The 24,122-nt window shown below is 46.1% G+C and overlaps 3 protein-coding genes across 6 annotated transcripts; 2 read left to right on the top strand and 1 right to left on the bottom strand.

Moving 5' to 3' along the window:
* Window positions 1-54: 54 nt before the first annotated feature.
* Window positions 55-4,624, bottom strand: vps29 (VPS29 retromer complex component). Of its 2 annotated transcripts, none has more exons than XM_061794326.1 (4): window positions 4,470-4,624; window positions 2,288-2,479; window positions 1,068-1,303; window positions 55-513 (listed from the first exon to the last, which is right to left on the bottom strand). In XM_061794326.1, exons 1-4 carry the CDS (start codon window positions 4,470-4,472, stop codon window positions 396-398), a joined length of 549 nt encoding a protein of 182 aa, XP_061650310.1. In that variant the 5' UTR covers window positions 4,473-4,624; the 3' UTR covers window positions 55-395. The 2 variants fall into 2 exon arrangements, with proteins under 2 accessions (XP_061650310.1, XP_061650309.1); XM_061794325.1 differs by lacking the exon at window positions 4,470-4,624 and adding an exon at window positions 3,243-4,449.
* Window positions 4,625-5,045: 421 nt separating this feature from the next.
* Window positions 5,046-12,818, top strand: eif5 (eukaryotic translation initiation factor 5). 2 transcript variants are annotated; one of them, XM_061794321.1, is made up of 12 exons: window positions 5,046-5,155; window positions 5,692-5,979; window positions 7,840-8,128; window positions 8,219-8,300; window positions 8,854-9,026; window positions 9,108-9,219; window positions 9,291-9,421; window positions 9,492-9,653; window positions 9,914-10,075; window positions 10,757-10,921; window positions 11,497-11,625; window positions 12,379-12,818. In XM_061794321.1, the coding sequence occupies exons 3-12, from the start codon at window positions 8,057-8,059 to the stop codon at window positions 12,475-12,477; spliced, it is 1,287 nt and encodes a 428-aa protein (XP_061650305.1). In that variant the 5' UTR covers window positions 5,046-5,155; window positions 5,692-5,979; window positions 7,840-8,056; the 3' UTR covers window positions 12,478-12,818. The 2 variants fall into 2 exon arrangements, with proteins under 2 accessions (XP_061650305.1, XP_061650306.1); XM_061794322.1 differs by lacking the exon at window positions 5,046-5,155 and adding an exon at window positions 5,178-5,428.
* A 1,563-nt stretch (window positions 12,819-14,381) lies between these two features.
* On the top strand, window positions 14,382-24,122 carry srp54 (signal recognition particle 54). Of its 2 annotated transcripts, none has more exons than XM_061794319.1 (17): window positions 14,382-14,537; window positions 15,164-15,242; window positions 15,362-15,476; window positions 16,086-16,177; window positions 16,929-17,013; window positions 17,102-17,206; window positions 17,296-17,362; window positions 17,439-17,496; window positions 17,771-17,921; window positions 18,008-18,156; window positions 20,106-20,206; window positions 20,296-20,382; window positions 21,345-21,418; window positions 21,487-21,595; window positions 22,468-22,638; window positions 22,723-22,818; window positions 23,786-24,122. In XM_061794319.1, exons 3-17 carry the CDS (start codon window positions 15,399-15,401, stop codon window positions 23,875-23,877), a joined length of 1,515 nt encoding a protein of 504 aa, XP_061650303.1. In that variant the 5' UTR covers window positions 14,382-14,537; window positions 15,164-15,242; window positions 15,362-15,398; the 3' UTR covers window positions 23,878-24,122. The 2 variants fall into 2 exon arrangements, with proteins under 2 accessions (XP_061650303.1, XP_061650304.1); XM_061794320.1 differs by lacking the exon at window positions 14,382-14,537 and adding an exon at window positions 14,566-14,753.

Below are 24,122 nucleotides of genomic sequence, written 5' to 3'. Positions count from 1 at the left end.
ATTTGGAACAGATTAATTTAGAACGTCATTTAATTATGGGGTATGACTTCCAAGTCAGTAACATCAGAATTTTATTCAAAGGTTTTAAGATGGCCTGGCAGAGAACGCTTTACAATTCCAACTTTGGAGGTTCCCATTTTATGATCATGGAAACACTAAAAGAAATAAATTTGCTGTTGCTTGCATAATTGAAAACAAAGAGAAGTTGGAACAAAGTTGTGTGAAGTGGAAAGAAAGGAAGCTAAAGGTTGTTGCTAAGTTAGCACGTGAAACATGTTTTGTATTCAGTAGAATGATTAAACTCCAATACAAGCAAAAAAAACTATCAACAATATAATACAGGGCAGACATCGCCCCCGAGTGGAAAGGAATGGAACAGCAGCAGGTGCTGCTTTTTAAGACTTCTTGTACTCGATTCTTTCGACTTTGACGTCGTCTCCGATCAGCTGGTAGACGTACGTCACCACCGTGGACGCCTGGATGTCCATCAGCACGAACGACGGGATGATGTTGCTACACATAAAAGGAAATTATTTGGATCATGTTGATGGCGGGGGAAAAAACAATCTGCTTTCTACAAACGGACAACAAAAACTTGATCATGTTGTGCAGAGACATCCCAAAAAGACAAATTAAAAAATATATAATCTTGTCAAACGTTTTGCAACAGAGGCCACCAAAAAATGCTCCAGTCAAAATATGCTCATGTTGCTACATACTAGGGATGCACCACTTTTTTTCAGACCGATACCAGTTTATTCCCTTAAGTACTCACTGATACCACTATTACACGATAGAAATTTGCGAACAAAGAACTTTCTGACACGCTTGATTCGCCGGTGTTAAACCACCGCAATGTAGCGCCAACTAGTGGCGACGAGGACTTCGTCTGCCTGATATTTATTTTTGCCTAAAGTTTCAGCAGTGCCCGATACTTGCTATCGGTACTCGCCCATCCCTACTACAAATGGAGACGATAATAAAATGTGATGATGTTGCTACAGACTGAGAAAACTAAAATGTTATCATGTTTTCTCCAAACAGAGCTAAGACGGACACGTTTGTACCTTTCTAGCGCGCTGTAGGCTCCGGTGGCAGATCCGGGGTTGATGTAGAACTTGTTCTCGTTCTCGAAGGCCTCGAACTTGTGCGTGTGTCCCGAGATGAGGATGTCGACGTCCAGCTGCCGCTGCAGCAGCGCCAGGCTGGCCATGTCCCCCCACGGGATCACCTGGTGGCCGTGGATCAGGCCGATCTTGAACTGGCCCACCGTCACCACCTTCTGCTCCGGGTAGTTCAGGTTCTGCAAAGACGTGTGCGTACGGAAACCGTTTGGCAGGTACTTCGGGTTCTGGAAAGCATTTATTTGCTTGCCCCTTTCCACAGAACCCACGGCACTGTTGCGCTTTACTGCATTTAGATAATTAGCGGTGGTAAACTTTACTTCGACTGAATCGAATAGTTTTCATGCAGAACAGCGATGTGGGAAAATGTAACCTGAATGTGCGAAACCACACAGACGTGGCAATGTCCCACTTTGCTGGGTTCTGTGTGAAAGGCACAGCCTGATGAATGCCAGATCTTCGGTCTCTGATGTGGCAATTTTGCAGAAAGGTGCTGTAAAGTGTCAAAAGGGCTGGTTATACTACCTCAAAACCGTGACAATTTGTGACTTTAACCGCATCGGTACCTTTCACGCAGAACACTTGCACAAATGTTACCTGAATGCGCAAAACCGTGTCAGGTAGTCAGATCTTCAGTAACATCTGTGGTGTGCCAATTTTGCCGAAAGATTTGTGGGCCGACTGCAATTGTTCGTGACCTTTCACGCTGAACGGGTACATGAGAGAACAAAATTGACCCAAAATCTGAGTCCAACTGATAAATGACATGTTTATAGACACGTTGCTGTTGCGTACATTTTGAAGAAGTGAAAGGGGTTTGATACTACCTCAGAAGCCTGACAACTTGTGACTCCAACCGTACTGGTACCATTCACACAGAACACCGATGTGGGAAAATCCCACCTAAATGTGCAAAACCATGTCAGGCTGCTGAATGGCAAATCTTCAGTCACTTCTCTGATGTGGCAATTTTGCGGAAGGGTACGGTGAACGAGGTCTGATATTACCTCATTAGCCCGAAAATTAGTGGGCCGAGTGCAACTGTTTGGTACCTTTCATGCAGAACAGTGATGTGGGGGGGAAAGCATTTAACGGGCAGTGTGAACAAGTCACCTTTGAAATGTTAAGAGTTATGTTTAGCCGAGCTTTCTCGCCGTACCGACCTCGTCAAAGTCCCCGCGTACGATGTGGACGTCGCCGGCGAGCGTCTTCAGGTAGTCGTAGCTCTCCTTGGTGCACAGATTTCCCGTGCAGAGGATGTGTTGGATCTTTCCCGGCACCAGAAGCTTCTTGAACTTGGCCGGCAGCGTGTTGCAGCGGTGTGGGATGTGCAGGTCGCCTAACACCAGGACCAACTGCATGAAAAGGAGATGAAAGGGAAAAACATGAGCGGGCTCGGAATGGCTCCCTGATGCACACCCAGGTAGAAACACTTTTTTTTTTTCTTTTTTTTTTTTTTGAGTGAGTGAGTAAAAAGCCAAGTGAATTGACTGTCTGTACTACAACTAGTTTGTTAATTACGCCATTGTTACTTGTGTCTTTGATAGATGGCCAACAGGAGACCAGATGTTACATTTTTCAGGAAGTTTTCACACAAGCCCTGAAGACAAAAGCCCACACAAAACTTGATGGCTCCACACAGATGCGGTCTAAAGAAGCAATGGGAAACTTGTCTTTCCTCAAAGAGTGGCTTTTTACTTGAGAGGAAACCTGTATTTGTACATGTAAACATCCAGTTCCAGGAATTTGTAGTTCTTGGTATTTAAGTTCCAGAAACTGTTCTTTTTTGGGAGATGTAGTTCCTGAAACTTAAAGTTTCCAATTGCCGCTGCAGACCCCTTCCCAAAGTTCCTGGACCTCTCAAAGGTACGACGACTATTTGAGAAGACAAAGCTAATTAATTGGGGAAGCATATTTGCACAAAATGTTTCCCCAACAAATTTGTTGTCATCGCTGCCTCAGTTAGTGTATCGTGAGGAGGATAGCTGTGATGGTGTTTGGGAATGCGTAACGTCCAAAACATTGTGTTGTGCAGCCCCTCCAGACAGTTTTGCGTTAGCGCGCCAGGCGAGAACACGTGGCATCCACCCACGGCGGGGCGGAAAGGGAGGCACTTACCCGGTGAACAGCCTGGTTGATTGGAGACACGAAAGCGGGATGGAAGAAGTGTGGAATGTGCATCGCGGATAGAATGACACAAGGAAGGAATCATTATTACAACAGAAAACAAAAAAAAGGCGTGGAGGGGTTGGATAAAGAGAGAAAAAGGCAAACAGTTGAGACAAGAGGGGGGAAATTCAAATTAGAAATTAAATGTAAACGGGCAGACAAAATAAGTGAAAAATGTGATGTGATTCATTCAGTTGTTAATCGTTAGTGATTGTGGCATAACAGGGATCGACAAACTTTGTTTTTGTTTTTTTAAACAGACAAATGGCCAGCTCACAAAAGACCGATACTAGCACACGTATTCACATTACCGCGAGTACTTTGATGCATCGAATTTCAATGAACACAATGACATTGTCAACAGAGACCTTTCTTGCTGAAGCACGAGTCACCGATTTGTCAAACGGCTGCAGTATAGCGCCAACTACTGGTGAGGAGGATTCGTCAGTTTTGGGGGGTTTTTGTCTCAAGTATCAGTGGCTGGTGTCAGCAGTCTTCACGCGTATCCGATATCTGTCCTATACAGATACCTAGTATCGGTACTCACCTATCCCTAACTTTAATCTTACAATTTCATAAATACATACAATAAGATTATTTACCGAGATACGTGCATACAAATAAAAAAGTGAATAAATACATTTGAATGAACCTGAATAACAACATAACCGGCCATAGTCTGCACACGCGTATTGTCTAGTATTCATATGCGACACTCGAACACGTTAAATCCCAATTAGCAATCAAAATGAGCAGTTAATGAAGGAAATTATGACGTTAGATGACGTCAGTCTGCTGCATTTGCGTCTGTTAGCGTGTTAGCACAGCGAGCTATCCACTTCACCAACACGAAAAAGTCACGTTAGAGTCAATGTTGCGCCACGCACGCAAGACGTTGCGAGAAATACGAACACAAAGACCGCCTCGGTGGCTCACTTAAAGACCTAAAGTGTGTTTATGCCATTCATTTGGTCATTTTGTGCCACTAAAATGCAGAAGCTGTCATGTGATCAGCGAGCCATCTTGGACTACTTGAGGCGTCACCGCCGTTTTACACCCGCCGATAGCACAACGTCGCTCGCGGGTCGTCTACCAACAACGTGCCGGGGACGGTGTTCTAAAACGCCAGTGTCACTTGGCGAAACGGTGTCTTTTTGTGGGTTAGTTCGCACTCACCATCTTCAAATTCGCTGTTTATGCTAGTCAAATTGAGGCAGCGCCTACGTGCGTGCGTAAAGGCATGCGTCCGCGTCACGCCGTCAGCCAATGAGAAACAACAAAATAAGTGTTAATTATTCTTCTAGCGAGGGCGGTTGGCGCATTAACGCCACCTACTGGTATGGAGTGTTGATCACCTATGCCTACGAAGAAAAAAATTATATAAATACAATTAAATACACAAACTATCCATACTGTACAGCATAATAATAGTTTTTACTCATATTCTACTAGTCAGGCCTGATGTCTTTAAAAAAAAAACTGAATTTGGCGAGTTTTACTATTTTTCAACATTTCTACTACAGTACTTCCAAAAACAGGAAAGCACTGTGTTGTAGTGTATAGTTTCTACTTCTTTTTCGGCTATTTCAAAATAAAAATAGTTGAAAGAAAAGATAAGCTTATTCGTATGAGGATGGACTCAATTGTCTCCTGAATTTTGTCTACTTAGCATATAATATAATATATGTAAATTTCTATTTGTATCTTATGTTTACTTGTTCTTCAGCATTCGGAAATGAGTATTATTGTGGCAAACGTTGACGCCGGAAGTAGTGGCACATGCCGCGTAGGCAAGCGCACATAATTTGCTGGTTAAAGCGACTTGTGGAGCGAGTAGCGCTAGTTCCCAGAACATTCTAGAGGTAAGGTGCCAACTAGGGGTTCATCCATTATCCATCTCGGTTCCTCTTCACGCGATCGCAGTTAGACCGATTAAACACGCGGAGCTAAATGCATTTTTCATCAAAATATCTCCATGGAATCAGGGTCAAGTGCGTCTAGCTTCTAAACGACGTCACAGCTCTTCGCCTTGTTAGCATGTGGGTTGCGACTATTTCCTGGCAGTCGATTAGGGCTCCGGCTATTTCCTGGTACACGTTGGCCTATTTGGTGCCAAATGGTGGATGTATGTGAAGGTAATGTTACTGGGTTAATCGTTGATGGTTGCGAGTGGTATAATGTGGAAAAAATCGGGCCGGATGGGATGATGATGAAACACCTTCGACTGGCTTGCGTAAGCGTCATTCCTCCATTTCGAGGCTAACCGCTTCCACCGAGTTTCGGCCACATTTGAACACTGCAATCGGTGTTTTGAGGGGCTCTACGTCGTGGTTTTCCTTTAGTAAATAAAGTAACCTCAATAAAACGCAACGCATTCTGTTTTCCTTGGTGTTCAAAGGTCTCGACACGAGAGAGGACGTGTTCGGATACAGCGGCCCAAGACTTTCGCCTTTTTCATAGTCTTTCTGCGCATTTTTTATTTATATATATATATATATATAAATAAATAAAGAGCGAGAGAGGCCCCCCTCCTCCTTCCTCATCTTCCTCATCCTCCTCGTCGTCACACAGCACCCGAGAAGAAGCCTGCTGCCATCGATACAAGACCAGCGGCACTCATCGACATCGTTCACTGCGCCTCTTGGGACGATCAGCGTTGTGTTTATGTCTTTATTTTGCGAAAACGGTAAGTCGCTCAATGTTGGTTGTGTGCGTTGATAGTACCGCCGTAAGCGAGCGCGTGCGCCGGTTGAACGCGGAGCGCCATCAAAATGGCGCCTTCCAGTCACTGGTGTGCGTTGGCCGAATGACGCACTATGCGCCAAGCTAGCCGGGCTAAGGAGCTAAGCTAACTTTACACTTGTCCTTTATACAAGTAGGCCCATATTGTTCTCTATTTGATATGGTTCCAATTCTGTTGTTATAAGAGGGGAAAAAAACACTCGAAACAACTGCAGCTGTGCATGAAATATAAAAGACAATACATATAAGGGTAGGCATATCTAATCATCATCATAAAAAACAAAATTTGTCATTTCTAATTCAAATCTAAAAGCAAAAGAAAGGAGCGAGGCTAGCCAAAAAAAAAAGCCTAACCTGCCAGCTTCCTGAAATAGCTTCTGGGATCACCTCTAGTGTCGGAATTCATTTGCGTCCAAGTCAAAATAGATGCAAGACGTTCAAAACTCTTTAGGAATAGCCCCCGATGTCGCATTCGCCGAGGCCTGCCCGTTTGTGGCTCAATGGATGGATGGACGCGTGAGGGAAATCACATTGTCACAGCAGCCATATTCAACGTTACACCAACAGAAACGGGAGCAACCAACAAAGTCGAGAGAGAGAGAGAACAAATACAAAAGCAGCATTTGAGGTGGAGCCAATGAATGTTAACATCGAAGGAGGAAGAAAAGGAGACGGCCTGTCTGTGTTGCGCCCTAGCGAGTAATAAATAAGGACCGTATTGACAATCCCAATTGCAACAGCAGTAACTGTACAACTGGTGCAAAAAGGAAAGTATTGGAAGGCGTTCGGTTCCTAACAAGGGCTGGCCTTGTGTGGACTCGTTCCACTAACCCCTCCACGCTTTTGCGCTTGCACAATGAGCGCTCTTTACAAACATTTAACATTTCTTTTCAAAGCCACAGCGGGCATTCACACGTTTGTTTGTTTTTCCTCTTCTGGCCTAATCTGCCCGCGTGTCCGATGCGGGATCGCATAGTGTTTGTTCACTTGGGGTCAGCAGTTTCTTTTGGTGTGAGAGGAGAAGCGTTACCGCGATTCCAAAAGCCACCGAGGTCCCGTGTGCCCATTTAAGGGGGCGTTTGTGGACTCTCAAATGGGAATTGGGACATCTGCTCCAGTTACATTTTTCAATTTTGGCCAAGTCAATCCAGAAAGACCAAACCCAGAGAAATGCATCATGTCCTTTACATTTGACGGATTAAAAATGTCCAAATCTGCCGTTCAAAGGTCTTTAAAAAGCAACATGTGCCATAATGCGCCGATGGGCTTAGGAAGAATTCATTTGCAATTGTTTTTCATCTGAGGAGTCGTACTGCCATCCAAAATAAATTCTCACACAATTGAAAATCAGTGTTGCCAAATGTATCCGTTCAAAAAAGTATATTCAAGAAAATTAGCGCTCCAATCAAATCAATGATCCCGATCTCATTTCAGAACGTGGCAAGCCCAGATTGCAAACCCCTGACGAAATATCAGCATATTTTGTCAATGAGGCCTTTTAAAAACAAAAAAAAAGATTAGAATAATAATCATTTGACTTGATTCCTCTGAGAGTTTGAATGTACAAATGAAGGTAATTGACAATGTGTTTAGAACTAAAGTGCTGATGACAAAATAAAATGATTGAGCGTGAATCCGAAGGCCAATGTTAAACCTTCTCATTCTTGTCGTATCCTACCGCATTTATGGCAAACTAATTCAAGTGAAATGTAATGAAGGTTTTCAAACGAGTGACTAGTGAAAGCAGCCCTTTTCCCGCGAGTAACCGCTGGCCTGACTGGAGTTGTGTCCGTTTGTGTTTCAGAGCTGTTGCGCAGCCGTTGGAACCTGTGTGGTGGAAACTTAGCCTTCAAGCGGGGAGCTTGCGGCCACGGCGGCACGGCGTTTTTCATGTCAGAGACCGAGCGCGCTTGCAGTCGTTTATGTCATCCCCTCTTTTCCAGACAGAAGATCCCGGAAAGTCCCCAATCACGATCCTCTTATCTTGCCGATAGTAGCGCCGCCCGCGTCGTCCCGCCAACATGTCTGTCAACGTCAACCGCAGCGTGTTGGACCAGTTCTACCGCTACAAGATGCCCCGTCTGATCGCCAAGGTGCCGCGACCGGACCGCTGCCGTCGCCATTGTCCCCTCGCCCCCTCCCCTCGCCGTTACATTGAATGGCCGTGTTTGTTTTTTCTTCAGGTGGAAGGCAAAGGGAATGGAATCAAGACGGTCATTGTCAACATGGTCGATGTTGCAAAGGCGCTGAACAGGCCTCCAACATGTATGTGATTTTAGTTTTTTCCAGAAAAGGTCCATACCTCCAAATTTCCTAACATGAATTGACTCCGTTTAAAACAGTTCAACTGGCTCTACTGAAGACAATAGTCGTTGGCGTTTTCTTTTTCCAAATGGGACTTTTATTGCTTTTTTGGGGGGTTTGAACCACTTCAAATATTGAGGAAATTATCTCCATTGAAACTGGGATAAAGTCCCAAGTATTTCATTTGTACGTCCAATCATTTTTTTAACCTCTTATTTCGCATATATTAGTGAATGATGTGTGCGAATTCGTTTAATAGTTGTGCATATATGATGTCCATTTTAGTATTATACATAAAGCTAGATGTTGGCGATATGAAGAAGTGGCTGAATATAATGCGTTGTTTTTGTTTTCAACACGTATATTGGGTTTGGGAAGATGCGGCGTAAAGAACGTCAGGAAATTAGGCAATGGGGATTTTTGCAAATGTTTTTGTGTGCGAGGGTCAGCTTGACGAGCCGTGTTTCCGACACGATTGACCGCGGCGACGATCTCCCATTTTTCTCTTGAGCAGACCCGACCAAGTTTTTTGGCTGTGAACTCGGCGCTCAAACCCAGTTTGATACCAAAAACGACCGCTACATCGTCAACGGCTCGCACGAGGCCAACAAGCTGCAGGACATGCTGGACGGGTTCATCAGAAAGTTTGTGCTGTGCGCCGAGTGCGACAACCCAGAAACTGATCTGGTAAAGCGTTCGCCCGCAGCCGGCGCTCTGACCCCAATTTGAAAACATCCGAAACGTTTTCTTTCCCGTGCGCCCTCGCAGAACGTCAATCCCAAGAAGCAAACCATCGGCACCTCCTGCAAGGCGTGCGGGTACCGCGGCATGCTCGACACCAGACACAAACTCTGCACCTTCATTCTCAAAAACCCACCAGGTGAGGAGACCGTGTTCTTCACAATCACAGCGGAAGTTGCCGTATCGCCAAAGCTGCTGCTCTCACGCCAGAGGCCAGCGACAGCGGCTCTGCCACCGCCAAAAAGGAGAAGGAGAAGAAGAACCGCAAGAAGGACAAGGAGAACGGCTCTGGAAGCGGAGAGGCCGGAAACCAGGAGAACTTCGACGCTCCCGACGCCGTGGTGCGTTCGCCGTGCGCCGCTAGCGTTTGTATGCCCGCCGCTCACGCGCGCGTGCGTGCGTGCGTTTCAGGACGGAGATGACGACGACGAGGACTGGGGGGAGGAGACCACCAAGGAGGCCCAGAGGAGGCGAATGGAGGAGATCAGCGACCACGCCAAGAACATGACGCTCAGCGAAGACCTGGAGAAACCTCTGGAGGAGAGAGTCAACCTCTTCTACAACTTTGTCAAAGTCAGTTTGAAGTCGCGTCTTACTTAAAGCGGCCTGCGTACACATTCATCCAGCTGATAGAGATTTTTTGAAGTACAACTTAAAACACGTACAGTACGCGGTTTTCAATGCCCGAGGTAAGTTTTTGCGTATTCGGGCTCGGGCACCATCTCGTGTCGCAAGCTCGCCCAAAACGCGAACGGCCGCCGATCCTCTGGGCCGACATTTTGCCACGCGTTTGCGTTTGTTCGTCATCCTGACGGCCGTTGTCTCGTGTCCAGCAAAGGAAGGAGAGCGGCGCGGTGGACGCGGCCGACAAGGAGATCCTGGCCGAGGCCGAGCGTCTGGACGTGAAGGCCATGGGCCCGCTCATCCTCAGCGAGCTGCTCTTTGACGACAACATCCGCGAGCAGCTCAAGAAGTACAATCGACACTTCCTGCGGGTGCGTCTCCTCGCATTTTCCGGTCGTCTGCTGGGCCATGTGGCCGGAAAATAACATTTCAAATTCCATTTACAACTTTTTTTGCCCTGGTCCCCCCCTCCACTCCAACACTTATTGGCAATGTGCAAACTTGCAACTTATTTGTTTTAAAAGATAGGGTGCCACCTGAATAGCTGAACAACGTCCGATCTTTTGGTTGAGGGGTTGAACACGAAGTCTGTGCTTGTTGTTGCTTTCGTCAGGGTTTGCACTTCCCGTTCGCTGCCTCGCCAATGGCTAATTGAAACAGGATGTGGTGACGCGAATATTGCCCGCGTTCGCCACGCTGGTGAATCAACTTCGATGATTTTTATTTGTAATTTTTTTTATCGTCAGCGATAAAAAAACAAACTTCGATATACCGAATACACTCATTCGGTTCTTGGCTTCCGGGCCCCGAGGCAATATTTACTTTCACGAAATGGTCCGACACGTTTGCAGTTGTCGAGGAAACGTCCGGTTGGCGGCTTTTCTCCGACGTCCCGCCTTTTCTGACAATTGCGCTTAAAAATGACACCCGCCTTAGCGCCACGTTGGTCAGATCCAATTTTTATGAAGTCAGAAGCAGCCGGCCAAATGTTCTATGCAGGAAAAACCCTGAGCCCGTTAACTTCAATGCAGGTTTTTCCTTTGCGTCCTCAGTTCTGCCACAACAACAAGAAGGCCCAGAAGTACCTGCTGGGAGGCTTCGAGTGCGTGGTGAAGCTGCACCAAGTCCAGCTGCTGCAGAGAGTTCCCATCATCCTCAAAGACTTGTACGACGCAGACCTGCTGGATGAGGACGTCATCTTCGCCTGGGCTGAGAAGGTCCGGCTTACTTCAAACGTTTTCGCTTCGCGAGCCCAAAAACCTCAACGACGACTCGCTCGTAATCGGACGCGACTATCGTCGGTCGCACTAAATGCCGCGGGAGTTGCCCATTTTCAAGAAAGTCCACTTCCGATACATTTGCGGAAAAGAAAGTTGCTATCTCGAGGTTTGACAACTCCTCAACTTTCGCTATTTTGACAATCGATTCATCGTTATGACACCTTGTTGAACTTCAATTTGTCCAAAGCCGTTTGTTCTCCAATGATAGGACTGACTTGCCTTTTGTTAGTCAAAAAAAAGATTTTAACTTCCAACTTGATTCAAGAAAAATAGGAATCGTTATTGCTCGTGGAATTTCTTTATTGGCAGGTTGACGATGTATTGTCATTGTGTAAAACCCCCAAATGTCATTGATTTGGGGGACGATATGACACAATCCTATCAGAAATTTGCTGAGGTCGGGCGTCGGCGTAGTTTGTTTTATTGGCGCGCACGTTTTGGTGCCGGCGGTTTCCGGGCGGCGATTGTGCCCGGCGCCCGACCCGCTGACCGACGGGCTGCCTCTCGCGCAGGTTTCCAAAAAGTATGTCTCCAAGGAGCTGGCCAAAGAGATCCACGCCAAGGCGGCGCCCTTCATCAAGTGGCTGAAGGAGGCCGAGGAGGAGAGCGAGGGCAGCGACGAAGACGACCGCAACGTCGAGGTGATTGCTTCCGTTGAATTGAATGGGCCTCGCTTGTTGTTCCACCTAAATGTTGTTTTGGTGGCAGCCAAAATGAAGCCCTTCATCTTCCTCAGAAAGAAAAAAAAAAACACCTCAAAACTCTCAAACTACTTTTCATCAGAATAATAATTTCATAGTTTTTAATACATTAAAAAAAAAAGATTTGCTTTTGTAATTTTGCAGTATTTTCATTTTATGTCCACCAATGACTTTGCTTCTCACAAAATGTGTACAATGTAATTAACATTTCTTTTAGATGTTCATACCTACATTTTAGTTAAAAAAAATTATTCAAAGATTATTGCCTTTTTATAAAAAGTTTTTTACAAATTCTAAAACCGATTAGATGTTTTTATCTGAAGTCTTGCATTTATTTAAAGTTGTGAACTTAAATATTGAATTGGATTTAAAATGGATTTTAAAAAGACTTAAAAATTGGAAAATGGGTTGGGAAATGTGCAGTTTAATAAATGCTTAATTTAGAAATTCCAACACGGTGTAATACATTAAATGGATTTAAGCAATGTTTACATTGAAGCAGTTTCGAAAAGTATTAGATATTTTTGAGAACGGTAGCGCGGCTGTACAAGCCCCAACTGCCGACTCTCCGGTCATGTTTCACGAAGGAGTCTTCAATGGAGTTTCCGTCCACTTGTGTCGGCAGTGTACTGCTTCGCGGAAGGTTCTATTGATTTATTTATTGTAACATTTGTCCCCGCAATGTGGCCACAGGTGGTTTATTCCCCTTCGGCCCGCGAGCTCAAAGTGGAGGCGGTGAAAGCGGAAAAGCCGGAGAAGGAAGAGGAAGACATCGATATCGACGCCATCTGAGAATAATATTGATGATGCTTTCTTGTTTTTGAGGCTTTGACTCCCAATTTTGAAATGGCTGAACCCCCCTCCTCCTGACCACCCTGTAACCAACCACCTGACCCCCCCCACCAACCTCTTTCCCCCGCTTGGAGGCATGTTCACGTAAGCTAGCGCTAAACTAACCGGCTACACGTTGACGTCGGCGTGCGTCCGAGCCGTGACAAAACGCACCAGTGATGCTGTGCTCGTTGTGGGCGATTTTAATCATGCCTGTTTTTTGGGGATCATTGCAGTGCACTTTTTGTGGTCCCTCATATTTTTCCAATCAATAAAGAAAATGAATGTTTTGCTATCCATAACTACTGCTCGCACTCTTATTGTTCTACACCATGAATATGCAGTCATAGGAAAAAGCATTGCACCAAGATTTGTTTCCATTTCTTGTTCCTCTTAACATACGTGGTTTATTCCCCTTCGGCCAAATCAGTCTCCTTTTGGCGAAATTGTCCATTTACGTGAACCGTATAGCTCCGGGGAGGGCGGGGTTCGCCGTCGTTGAACACTGGCGGAAAGATCCATTCCACGCACACGGAATTGTGAGGGTTGCTCTGCGGCAGACTAATACGGGACCACATCGGCCTGAGGTTCCGCCTGTCACAGGAGTTGACGAGACCCCCCAAGGAAGTGGCAATGATTAGTAAGGGCGAAGTTAGAAAGGCATTAAAGAGGATGAAAAATGGAAAAGCAGTTGGTGCTGATGACATTGCTGTGGAGGTATGGAACCATCTAGGAGAGGTGGCTGTGGAGTTTTGGACCAGCTTGTTCAATAGAATTCTAGCGGGTGAGAAGATGCCTGAGGAATGGAGGAAAAGTGTGCTGGTGCCCATTTTTAAGAACAAGGGTGATGTGGAGAGCTGTGGGAACTAGAGAGGAATAAAGTTGATGAGCCACACAATGAAGTTATGGGAAAGAGTAGTGGAGGCTAGAAAGAAAGGAAAGAAGTGAGTATTTGCGAGCAACAGTATGGTTTCATGCCTAGAAAGGTCTCGAGCTGAGATGCTGGGGACCTGACTGGGACGCGTTTGCGGACTTCTGCTCCGAGACGGAGCCGACGTGGATGCAGAAAGTCTGGAACTTTGGTACGCATCCCAACGTTAAACGCCTAACGGTCTCTGTAGAGCGACTCGTTAGGCGGAATTTCTTGGAACCGAATGAGAGATCCGTCCCCGTCCGCCCTCCGCACACACCGACGACATTTGGACCGGACTCAACGACTAACTCGGCAGTTCGCGGCGTGTTCGCGCGGTCGGACGAGCGCAAGGTGACCTTTACCGACCGGGCCCCGAGAGATCTTCCCGTGCAAGATGCCCAAAGGCATTACCCACGTTCCCCAGTGCAGGAAAGGCCACTCCTCTTCTTTTAATAGAGTCTACTTCTCGTTTCAAATCATACAACAACCACAATGCCCAAAATGATAGACAATCAGCATAAATGCTAACAAAAATTATAGTAGCGCAAAAAATGACTTCCCGTAACTTCATGGTTTCTTTCAACCATCAACCCCTCCAATGTAGTATATTGCTGAGACGTTAAGTGAAGATATCATTTATCAGATATTTAATTTCTGACACAAATTCAACATTTTGTCATCTTGTCTCCAAAAGGACGACGCAATATAACAATGCCCCAAGTGTGTCAGAGACTCTGAAAACAAAAGACACTCATCCCAATCTACCAATTTTCAAATACTTAACATTGTACTTGTTTGTAACAAAAATAATTTGAAAAAAACAATCTTTTGCCCAAAATCGACGACGTCACATTGACTTTGACGCTTTACACTTGAAGTGGTGCAAATTCCCATCTTCTCGATTGGCGCGCGGACGCAACAGTTTTCACGCCGCTTCGCGCGGCTGCTGTCGCTTGGTCGGTAGGGGGCGACGCGGAGACGCCAAGACGAAGAAGAAGAAGCTGAAGAAGAAGAAGCTGACTTCCGCTTGAGTGAAGTGATGACGAGCGGATCGAGCAAGTGGCTGTGACGAAGACTCGCACGACGTCGGCGAGTGGGAGCGTTCCAGGTCAACTTGTCTTTTTCACTTTTGTTTTTGTTCAGTTGGGCTGTGTTCGCCTTGACTGCCGAGCGCAATACACGCGAGCTAGCTGCTTCCGTTAGCATCGGGTAGCTGCGTGCTGTGTTTGTTTGTCTGTCGACTAAGGTGTCAACAACAGCGACTGAAGTGTCACGATAAGACGGCCGAATACAGCGTTTGAGTGCGAATATCCGTTATTTGAAGGTAAATCGGTCGGATGCTAATTTATGCTTGCCGGTCAATAGGATTTTCCATTGACTGCGAACATTAAGCTGGCGATGTTCACGGTTACATTTCGATTAATCGCCCAGCTCGAGTCTGAGAATGAGCACGACGACTGCGAGCAAAATGATGAATGTCTTGGCACTGGTCTCTTCTTTTTAGGAAAGTGCATCATCAAACGTTTGTCGTCTTTTTTAGGAAATAACAAATGAGGACCAAAGCAACTGTAACAGTTTGAACAGGCTGTATTAATCAATTTTTGTAAATAAGTCACTTTGAAAAGGTTGCTCGCGTGCGGGGGTCCGTAGTATAGACAACAGATAGATTGGACGTCAAGTGGCGCTGCAGTTGCCGCGGTGATGTGCAAATGTCTTTAATTCCATTTTCATTAGGAAAAGTGCCGGAGCCCTCATCTTGTCGGCCGATCTTCTGACACGCTCAGTCGAGCGTCCGCCGCCACCCACACGTGACGTGAGTCTATCTGTCTGTCTGTTTTTCAGCCTTTATTGCCATGTTATTTATATTGACTAAATAGTTTTGGATCATTTCCAACGATTACACGTCCGTCTGTGTGTGTGTTTTCTGATCAGCGGCGGAAGCGTGTAAAGTGCAGCATCAAACGTCGCCATGGTGCTCGCCGATTTGGGCCGCAAAATCACGTCGGCGCTGAGGTCGCTCAGCAACGCCACCATCATCAATGAAGAGGTAACGTGCGACAGCACACCAACGTAGCGCCCTCAGCCGCCATCCAAACCGCTCCGCAGACGTCGTTTCGTTAAGGCCGGCTACACGCATGAAGACGGTCGGGCTCTTTTTGTCCCGATTTTGACCGTTTCCGTCCAAGGACAACAAACGTCAAAGTATTTAGTGTCTTACAAGATGAACCTAAAAGATGATCGTGTGGTCTGGGGTGCGTTGCGAGTGGATTTGTCCCAATAATAGGCTCAGAAAGGGGTCGAGGCCAACAAGCGTCAGTATTAAATGTGCTCAACATTTACCACGCAGCGACCGCGTTCAGAATCATTCACTCATTCCCTTCTCCACAATCACGACATGGGGATTTTCATTGGAGATTTTTGGAACTAACTCGATCTGCTATCTCAAAAAAATCACATTGTAGTGATTCAGGTTTCAAGGAGTCGTCAATCGAGCCATTCGCTCATTCCCGACTTGGGAATCACTCCAGTTGGATTTTTAGTCGACTTTTTCGGGAACTGTCTATGTCCATTCCATCAAATCCCGATACAGCAAGTAAGGAATGAGTGAATGATTGCATTTTTGTCTCGCACTAACACGAGCGTCTCCTCCCGCCAGGTCCTCAACTCCATGTTGAAGGAGGTGTGCGCCGCCCTCCTGGAGGCCGACGTCAACATCAAGCTGGTCAAGCAGCTGCGAGAGAATGTCAAGTGAGTGAGAAGTTTTAGGTATTTAGTTTATTTTCCCCCTAAGGCCAGGTACGCACAAGGATTTTTCAAATTCTAAAAGCTGATCTGTGGCAGAACCCATCCATGAAGATACTAAAATCAGGCATTTAATAGTTTTGGTTGTATTGTGTGTGGTGTGCTCCGATAATCTCAAGACCGAACGCCACATGCATCAAGATTCTGTTCTGCCGCCGATCTCAAATCCAAGACCGACATCTCTCGTGATCAAACGTGATCTAACAAAAGCCAAGGAGAAAGTATCGTTATGCTTGCCGACTATTTCCGAAGGAGGCGGCAGTCTCGTAGAATGGTGATTGTTAATTAAAAGGCACTTGTACAAAATATGTTTGGGTTTCTGGCCGGCTCAGTCAGGTGACGGGTTGCGTCCCGATTGGCCACATTCGTGTCACGATTCTCAGAGCCGTCGACGTTGCCCGCACACGGCAAGATTTTGGCCCTGACCCGTTTCGGACCCGATTATCGGGACCGGTCCGCTGTTGACACACACCAGACCAAAGGACCGTCTTATAAAACTTATTGTCGTCTGATGTTTGTCGTCCTGGAATGGGAAGGTGCGCACTCGGGACAAAAAGGGCGTACCGGGCCTTAGCTGCTGCTGGAGTTCCCCTTTGCTGACGCAAACTGCTCGCACTAACAAAACAGCCACCGAATGCATCCGACGAAAGCCTAGCTTCCCATTGGACTCGCGACTTTCTCGTCTTTGTCCCCGCAGGGCTGCCATCGACCTGGAGGAGATGGCGTCGGGTCTGAACAAGAGGAGGATGATACAGCACGCCGTCTTCAAGGAGCTGGTCAAGGTCAGAGTGGTACAAAAACAAGTCGTAGTAGGAGGAGGAGATGAAAAAAAACGCGTGTGGCGCGGTTTTGGTCGTTGTGTTGTCATAGCTGGTTGACCCCGGCGTGAAGGCGTGGACGCCTGTCAAAGGGAAGAACAACGTCATCATGTTTGTCGGCCTGCAGGGCAGCGGCAAAACCACAACCTGCTCAAAGGTGAAGCCTGACAACTGTCATTCATTCATAATAATAATAATGATAATGATGGACACAATCCAGATGGGTTATTGATGTCTGCCTCGCAGCTGGCGTATTACTACCAAAGAAAAGGCTGGAAGACGTGCCTCATCTGTGCCGACACATTCCGCGCCGGTAAACCACTCGACACCGCATCGTGTGACGTGCCGAATGACACGTGACCCTCACTGGGGGGCTTTCCTGTCCGCAGGCGCCTTCGATCAGCTCAAACAAAACGCCACCAAGGCCAGAATACCCTTCTACGGCAGGTGAGTCAGGCGGTCGGCTTCCCCCTTAGGCCTGTCCCCGCAATTACTATATCTACTTATCGCTCGCTAAATAAAATGGATATTTGAACTGGAAATCTACAACATGCTTCATGCTACAGTGCATTCGTAGTATACAGCCTGACCTCGTACAAACGACTCGGGATAATTTTGTGTCCAGCCGCGTCCCTCTGCCGGTCACTTCTTCATTTAACAGCATCTCAGTACGGCAACGTTGCAAACGATGTATTGTGCGGCGCTACTGCGTTGCGTTCAGTTACACAGAGATGGATCCCGTGGTGATCGCAGCGGAAGGCGTGGAGAAGTTCAAAGGCGAGAACTTTGAGATCATCATCGTGGACACCAGCGGACGCCACAAACAGGAGGACTCGCTGTTTGAGGAGATGCTGCAGGTCTCCAACGCCGTGGTGAGTACCCGAACGCAGCGCTCCGCCGCGCCCCCTCCGCCCCAACCGTCAGTCGGCCTCAGAGGCGTTTGCGTGCGTTTCCGCAGCAACCCGACAACGTCGTCTACGTGATGGACGCCTCCGTCGGTCAGGCCTGCGAGTCTCAGGCCAAAGCCTTCAAGGACAAAGTGGACGTGGCGTCGGTCATCGTCACCAAGCTGGACGGACACGCCAAAGGGGGAGGAGCTCTGAGCGCGTAAGCGGCTGCGCGCTCGTCACGTTTTATTCAATTTTATCGCTTATAGAAGATGCTCAGTTCCAGTTGAGACCCAAAAAATCTCAACTCCTGTTGTAAACGTAGCATTCACCAGACCGAGGTTTCTCAAACATTGCTTACATTTGCCAAGTCACACCACCGAACAACAATGTCGCAAGAAGTACATCTTCGCATGTCCAGAATCACAAGGTTTCAGCAAACTAAAAAAAAAAATAAAAATAATAACGCTGCATCGTTCGAGTTAGTATCATACCTTATATTGCCATCGTATACCGTTGCGCAACAACGTCGACACGACAGAAACCCAAGATCATGTTCGATCGCTAATTTAATATGCTAATTCGTAGATTACGTTGCCGGTAAAATCCGCGCTCGTACCGAACAAAAGCCTTCAATACCAGGGCCCGACCGATATGGATTTTTTTGAGACCAAAGCCGATTTCGGTAGCAAAAGAACATTGCGATAAACGATTCATCGGCCGATCCATTTTAAAAAATACATAATGAATCAAATAAAACTTCTTTTTGGATCCCTTACGGCTTACAGCAACAAATACATGAATTTCAGGCACATCATTTGACTGTTTGACAATACTTTGTCCTTTAGCATTTGTTTAGCTTGACAACAGAGAGGAATTTTCAAGTACACCAATGTCCCCAAAATGCATTCTGTGATGAATTTAATGATAGATTTCAACCAGAGATGAATGCAACATAATAAGTGAAGTTACTGATGCACGATGCAGTTGAAACTTAAATCCCATTTCTTCTACTCCATTCTTTTCTTTGCCATGAAGTGTTGACTTCCCCCAAAAATCCACACCCTTTCCAGATGTCAAAACGTCATCTTGAACAGAGTTGCGTTTTAAATGTGTGATATACAGACGTAGCGTTAAACTGAATCTTTTTGTGTGCATTTGTTTTGGTGATTATCAATTTTTGCATTATTCTGTATTTCCTGTAACATTGTCTGTTTAAATATCTTTGTCTTATGTTGTAATGTGGTCAAAAGAAAAACTCAACCAATTTTTGCAGATTTCAAACGGACCAATATCGGCCGATAAAATCAGCTGGGCGTTTAATCGGTCGGGCCATATACAATACTTGACAAAAGTATACTTGACTGACTCAGCAGTTAAATAGGCATAAATATATCTGCACGCGCTGACCTTCGCGGCTGACTAATTCCTTCTGCGCCGAAGCATTACGGTGATCCAATTTGAACCAAACAGGCTTACTCAAATCTATTCAACGTCACTATTTTCACTCGTTATTGTCCCCAAAAAAGAAAAAAAAAAAAACCCTCCAGACTTTCAATCTTGATAATACATTGCACTGTGGAAAAGTTGTGAAAAACAAACAAAGTAATATTTGGGGTGCGGGGGTTTGGGTGAAAAGTTTAAAACAATTGACCGTACACAGGAGTGCTTAGAACATCTTGTTGCATCAGAAAATCAGGGCTTATGTGCTATTTGATATTAACACCCCCCTTATTTGCAACACTTCATGGGAGTTAAGTTGCTCTCAAGCTATTTGGAACACTTTAAATTGGTTGATAATGCGTAAAAATAACAGACGACACTGGGGCGGATCAATCGTATCGATTTGTGGAAAGATCGGAAACTGACCGTAGTTGGACATACGGGGTTTCTGCACAACGGCGGCGATGAATTAATGACCGTCTTTCCTTATCATCATATTCAATATCATACTCACGCGCGGCATTTGCTGGATGAGGGAAAAGACGGCAAGTGGTTGACTATTGAGCTGTGAAAGTTGGTCAACGTAGACATGAGCGATATGCCTCCTTGGACGCCGTGAACAGGGAGGAACAGCGCTCGACATTCAATAAGTTTGGTCCGTTTTGGAGCGACGCCGCCATCTTCTGTAAGCTTTTTTTGTCCGATTGGGCGGCTGTTTCCTGTCAGAGTGGCGGCCACCCGGAGTCCTATCGTCTTCATCGGAACTGGCGAGCACATCGACGACTTGGAACCCTTCAAGACGCAGCCGTTCGTCAGCAAACTGCTCGGTATGCCATCATGCCGCCGCCAAGGTGGTTTAAAAGAAAGAAAGAAAAGAAAGCACGCTTCCCTTCTTACGACTTTGTCTTCCTGTCAGGCATGGGCGACATCGAGGGCCTGATCGACCGAGTCAACGAGCTGAAGCTGGACGACAACGAGGAGCTGATTGACAAGCTCAAACACGGTGAGATGCGTTCAGGTTCCGGCTGCGTGTTGTGTTCAGGTTCCTGCCGTCTGCTGCGCTCAATTTTCTGCTCTTGTTATGTAACAGTGCTACAAAACATGGCAGCCCAGGTGATGGCCATATTGTAATTTCTGTTTAATATTTCAATATTTCCCAGGTAGTGTTTTTTTTTTTTTTATTAATGCACGCAAATATTTTATTTTTCATACTTTTCCCAAATATGGTTCTTTCAGTTGTTTTGTCTGATACTTTAAATACATTTCTAATATTTTTGCCCAAATAGGTTGTATATTTTGACAAATCCAGTAATTTTCCTTTTTCTATAAAATTTTTCTGATACTTTTGTTTTCTCCAATCGTATTTTTTCAAATTGTTTTCTTATGTCTCCTCATATATTTTTCAAATTCATTACACTTATAGCGCTTTCCAATTGTGCACGTTATTCATTGACTCCACAGTCACACCCTGTGGCGGCAAGCTACTTGTGTAGCCATAGTCTGACAGAAGCCTGGCTGCCATTCTGCGCCTACGGCCCCTCCGACCACCAAACATCCAACCGCATTCTTTCGTAGGCAATGCGGGTTAAGACGACCAGTTATGGTGTAGTTATTTGGCTAATATTTTGTATTTTCTGCATAATATCGGCCTCATTTGTAGGTTTTCTTTTTTAACATATATATTGCAAAATATTTAAGTTTTGTGAATTTTTCTCTATATTTGTGTATTTTAATTTCTAACGAATGTGTCTGTTTTTAGCTAATATTCTTCTTTTTTGTTTTATTTTGTTCCATTTGTAGTAATGTTTTCATTTTTTCATGTCATATTTGAAATGTTTTCATCATTTTCCAAAGAAGAATGTTTGTTTGTATTTTTCATCAAATGCTGCGTCGTCTACGTGGTGCGTTCGGGTTGCTCCTCCCCCTGCTGCGTTGTGGCTTTGACGTGTGCCTTCTGACCCTCAGGCCAGTTCACGCTCAGAGACATGTACGAGCAGTTCCAGAACATCATGAAGATGGGACCCTTCGGACAGATCATGGTAACCCCCCGCTCACGGGACCCTCCGCTGCCATCTTGCGCTTCAACTAAATGTATGCGCGTGTGTAGGGTATGATTCCAGGCTTCGGAACGGACTTCATGAGTAAAGGAAACGAGCAGGAATCCATGGCCAGACTGAAGAAGCTCATGACCATCATGGACAGCATGAACGACCAAGGTAACGTACCGCGATCGGCGTGGAATTGCCAACCGGCTAAAGGTAAATGGGATTGTAAAATAGAAGTGGGATTCTTTCACGCCATCTGGCTGAAGGTACAGTGGAACCTCGCTAAGATGGACCCCGATATAACGGATTTCTGATCAAACGGACCGTCGGGACTGAACAATGTATCCAAAAACAGTTTCCATTTGTCACTTAAACTGCATCGGGACTGACGTATTTCCCGGGATCACAGATATACAATATGACTAGATCCTCCCGTGCCTACGTGGCGGCCATGTTGAATGTAGGCAATGTGACGATGGTTCTATCTATTGTCTATTGTACATAGAGCAGAGAGTGTCTCATTGCAGCAGTGTTAACTCTCTACAAAACTCTGGATTCTGGAACATGCTATTTCTGGTACAGATGCATGTTTTTTTTTTTGCAGCTGAACTCGAGGACGCAGGGCACTCGCCAACAAATTATGACGGGTTGGCTCTTCCTTGGTACAACCGCATGTCATTTTATTTTGGGGGGGGATCATGTGATATAACCTGTCCTTTTTCTATAACTTTACTGATGAACGTGTTGAACGCTATTGGCAGGGATACGTCAGTACATCCACCATATTGAATGTGTCAGTTCCAACAACGCCCCGGGTTTCCTAAAGTTCCGGGGAGCAAAGGCCGCACCCGGAGGCAACTTCCCAACATACCCTCTGTTGATATTTTGCGCGTTTGTTGTGTCGGTGCGACTATATGTTTATAAGGAGATCTGGGTGTGTGTATGTAGTGGGGATGTAAGCGTGTAGCCAGGAATTTCTATCATCGCCATGACGACTTGAGGTGGCCGCCCACTTTTGTGTGTGCGCGTCTTTCTGCTTGTAGAGTTGGACAGCAAAGACGGCGCCAAGCTGTTCAGCAAGCAGACCAACCGCATCCAGCGCGTCGCTCGCGGAGCGGGCGTGGCCACCCGGGACGTCCAAGAACTTCTGACCCAGTACACCAAGTTTGCCCAGATGGTCAAGAAGATGGGCGGCATCAAAGGCCTGTTCAAAGGTGACGCGTCAGTCACCGGCGCCTGCCGAGTTTGTCACGTGCGCGTCGTCGTCTTACGCGTGTCGTCTTTGTGTGCGCGGTCAGGAGGAGACATGTCCAAGAATGTCAACCCTTCTCAGATGGCCAAACTCAACCAGCAGATGGCCAAGATGATGGACCCCCGTGTGCTCCACCACATGGGTAACACTCACACACGTGCACGCAGACACACTCGGGGAAACGGCCTCCTCTTGGTGCACTCATCAAAATGGAATTAATTATATGACTTTGATCCAATAATTGAAAGACTTACTCCGCTATTACATTTTCAACAGGGTAACTTGTAATTGTAACAAAGTACATTTCCTCAGTCATCTTCCCAACACTGCTCAAAACAATATGGTGAGGAACAAAAGCATGTAAAGAGCAACGTTTAGCTTGATTTTCTACAGCTTACAGTACTGTTGTTGAAAAGAGCACTGCAAAGAACTCTGGAAGCAGGAGGATCTGCCGGCCCAAACTCCCATGATGCTTTGTGCTGCCTTCCCCGCCGGGACCGTCGATGCGGTGGATAGTGCCTAATGCTTTGGCCAGGAAATCGGCCATCTTTAGCATGTCCGCATGGGTTGAGGTTCATATCACTCAAGCCGAGCACACCTCCCTTTTGTGTCGAGTGAGTGGATGGCGACCAAGTGGACAAGTAGAATGCCTGCAAAACTCTAAAGTCTCCAATTGTAGACATTGAATTGCAGCTATGAAACTTTTAAATCGATATAAATACTGTCTTTGTTTCTCTCTCCCTTCTAGAAACTTTGTTCGGTTCGACAGATCAAGTCTGATTCTCAATAAACCTCAATTAGAATACTAAGAAACCACAGCGGAAGCTTAAAAACGCCACTGTGACGCAGTAAAACTGTTCCGGCATAAAAGGGATACATTTACCATTCTGCTTGACCTAATAGCCGAACAGGACAAAAATAAAATTAAAATAAATAATCTGTCACTACTTTGCCGATTTCGTCTTTTGCGGGGAGTTTGTGGATTGTAACCCCCGCAATAAACGAGGGCTTACTGTATGATGTGACTTGAAGGTTAACAGTTGTGACTTGCACTGATGTGACCTCTGATGGGCACGCACACATGCTGACCTTGCGGTTTGTGCACACAGGCGGCATGCAAGGCCTGCAGTCGATGATGCGCCAGTTCCAGCAGGGCGCGGCGGGAAACATGAAAGGCATGATGGGATTCAACAACATGTGAGCGACACGGAGCCGCAGGAAAACCCCCGCATGAGCTTCCTCTGGAGGGAGGAGCTCGCTTTTTTCCTTCTTTTTTTCCCCTGGATGAAGACGCTGCGTCCTGATTGGACGAGGCGGGACGATCGGCGCCCCAAACGAGCAAAAGTTTCTATTTGTCCATTTTTAATCAGAATCGCAGGTGATATGTGCTGAGTGATGTTATCACTCGTGAAACTTTTCAGAATTAAATATATACAGTTCACGTTC

This window comes from Phyllopteryx taeniolatus, chromosome 13 (assembly GCF_024500385.1).
Source record: "Phyllopteryx taeniolatus isolate TA_2022b chromosome 13, UOR_Ptae_1.2, whole genome shotgun sequence".
NCBI lineage: Eukaryota > Metazoa > Chordata > Actinopteri > Syngnathiformes > Syngnathidae > Phyllopteryx > Phyllopteryx taeniolatus.
The sequence above is the reverse complement of the archived record's forward strand: the minus strand, read 5'-3'. Positions and strand labels throughout refer to the sequence as shown.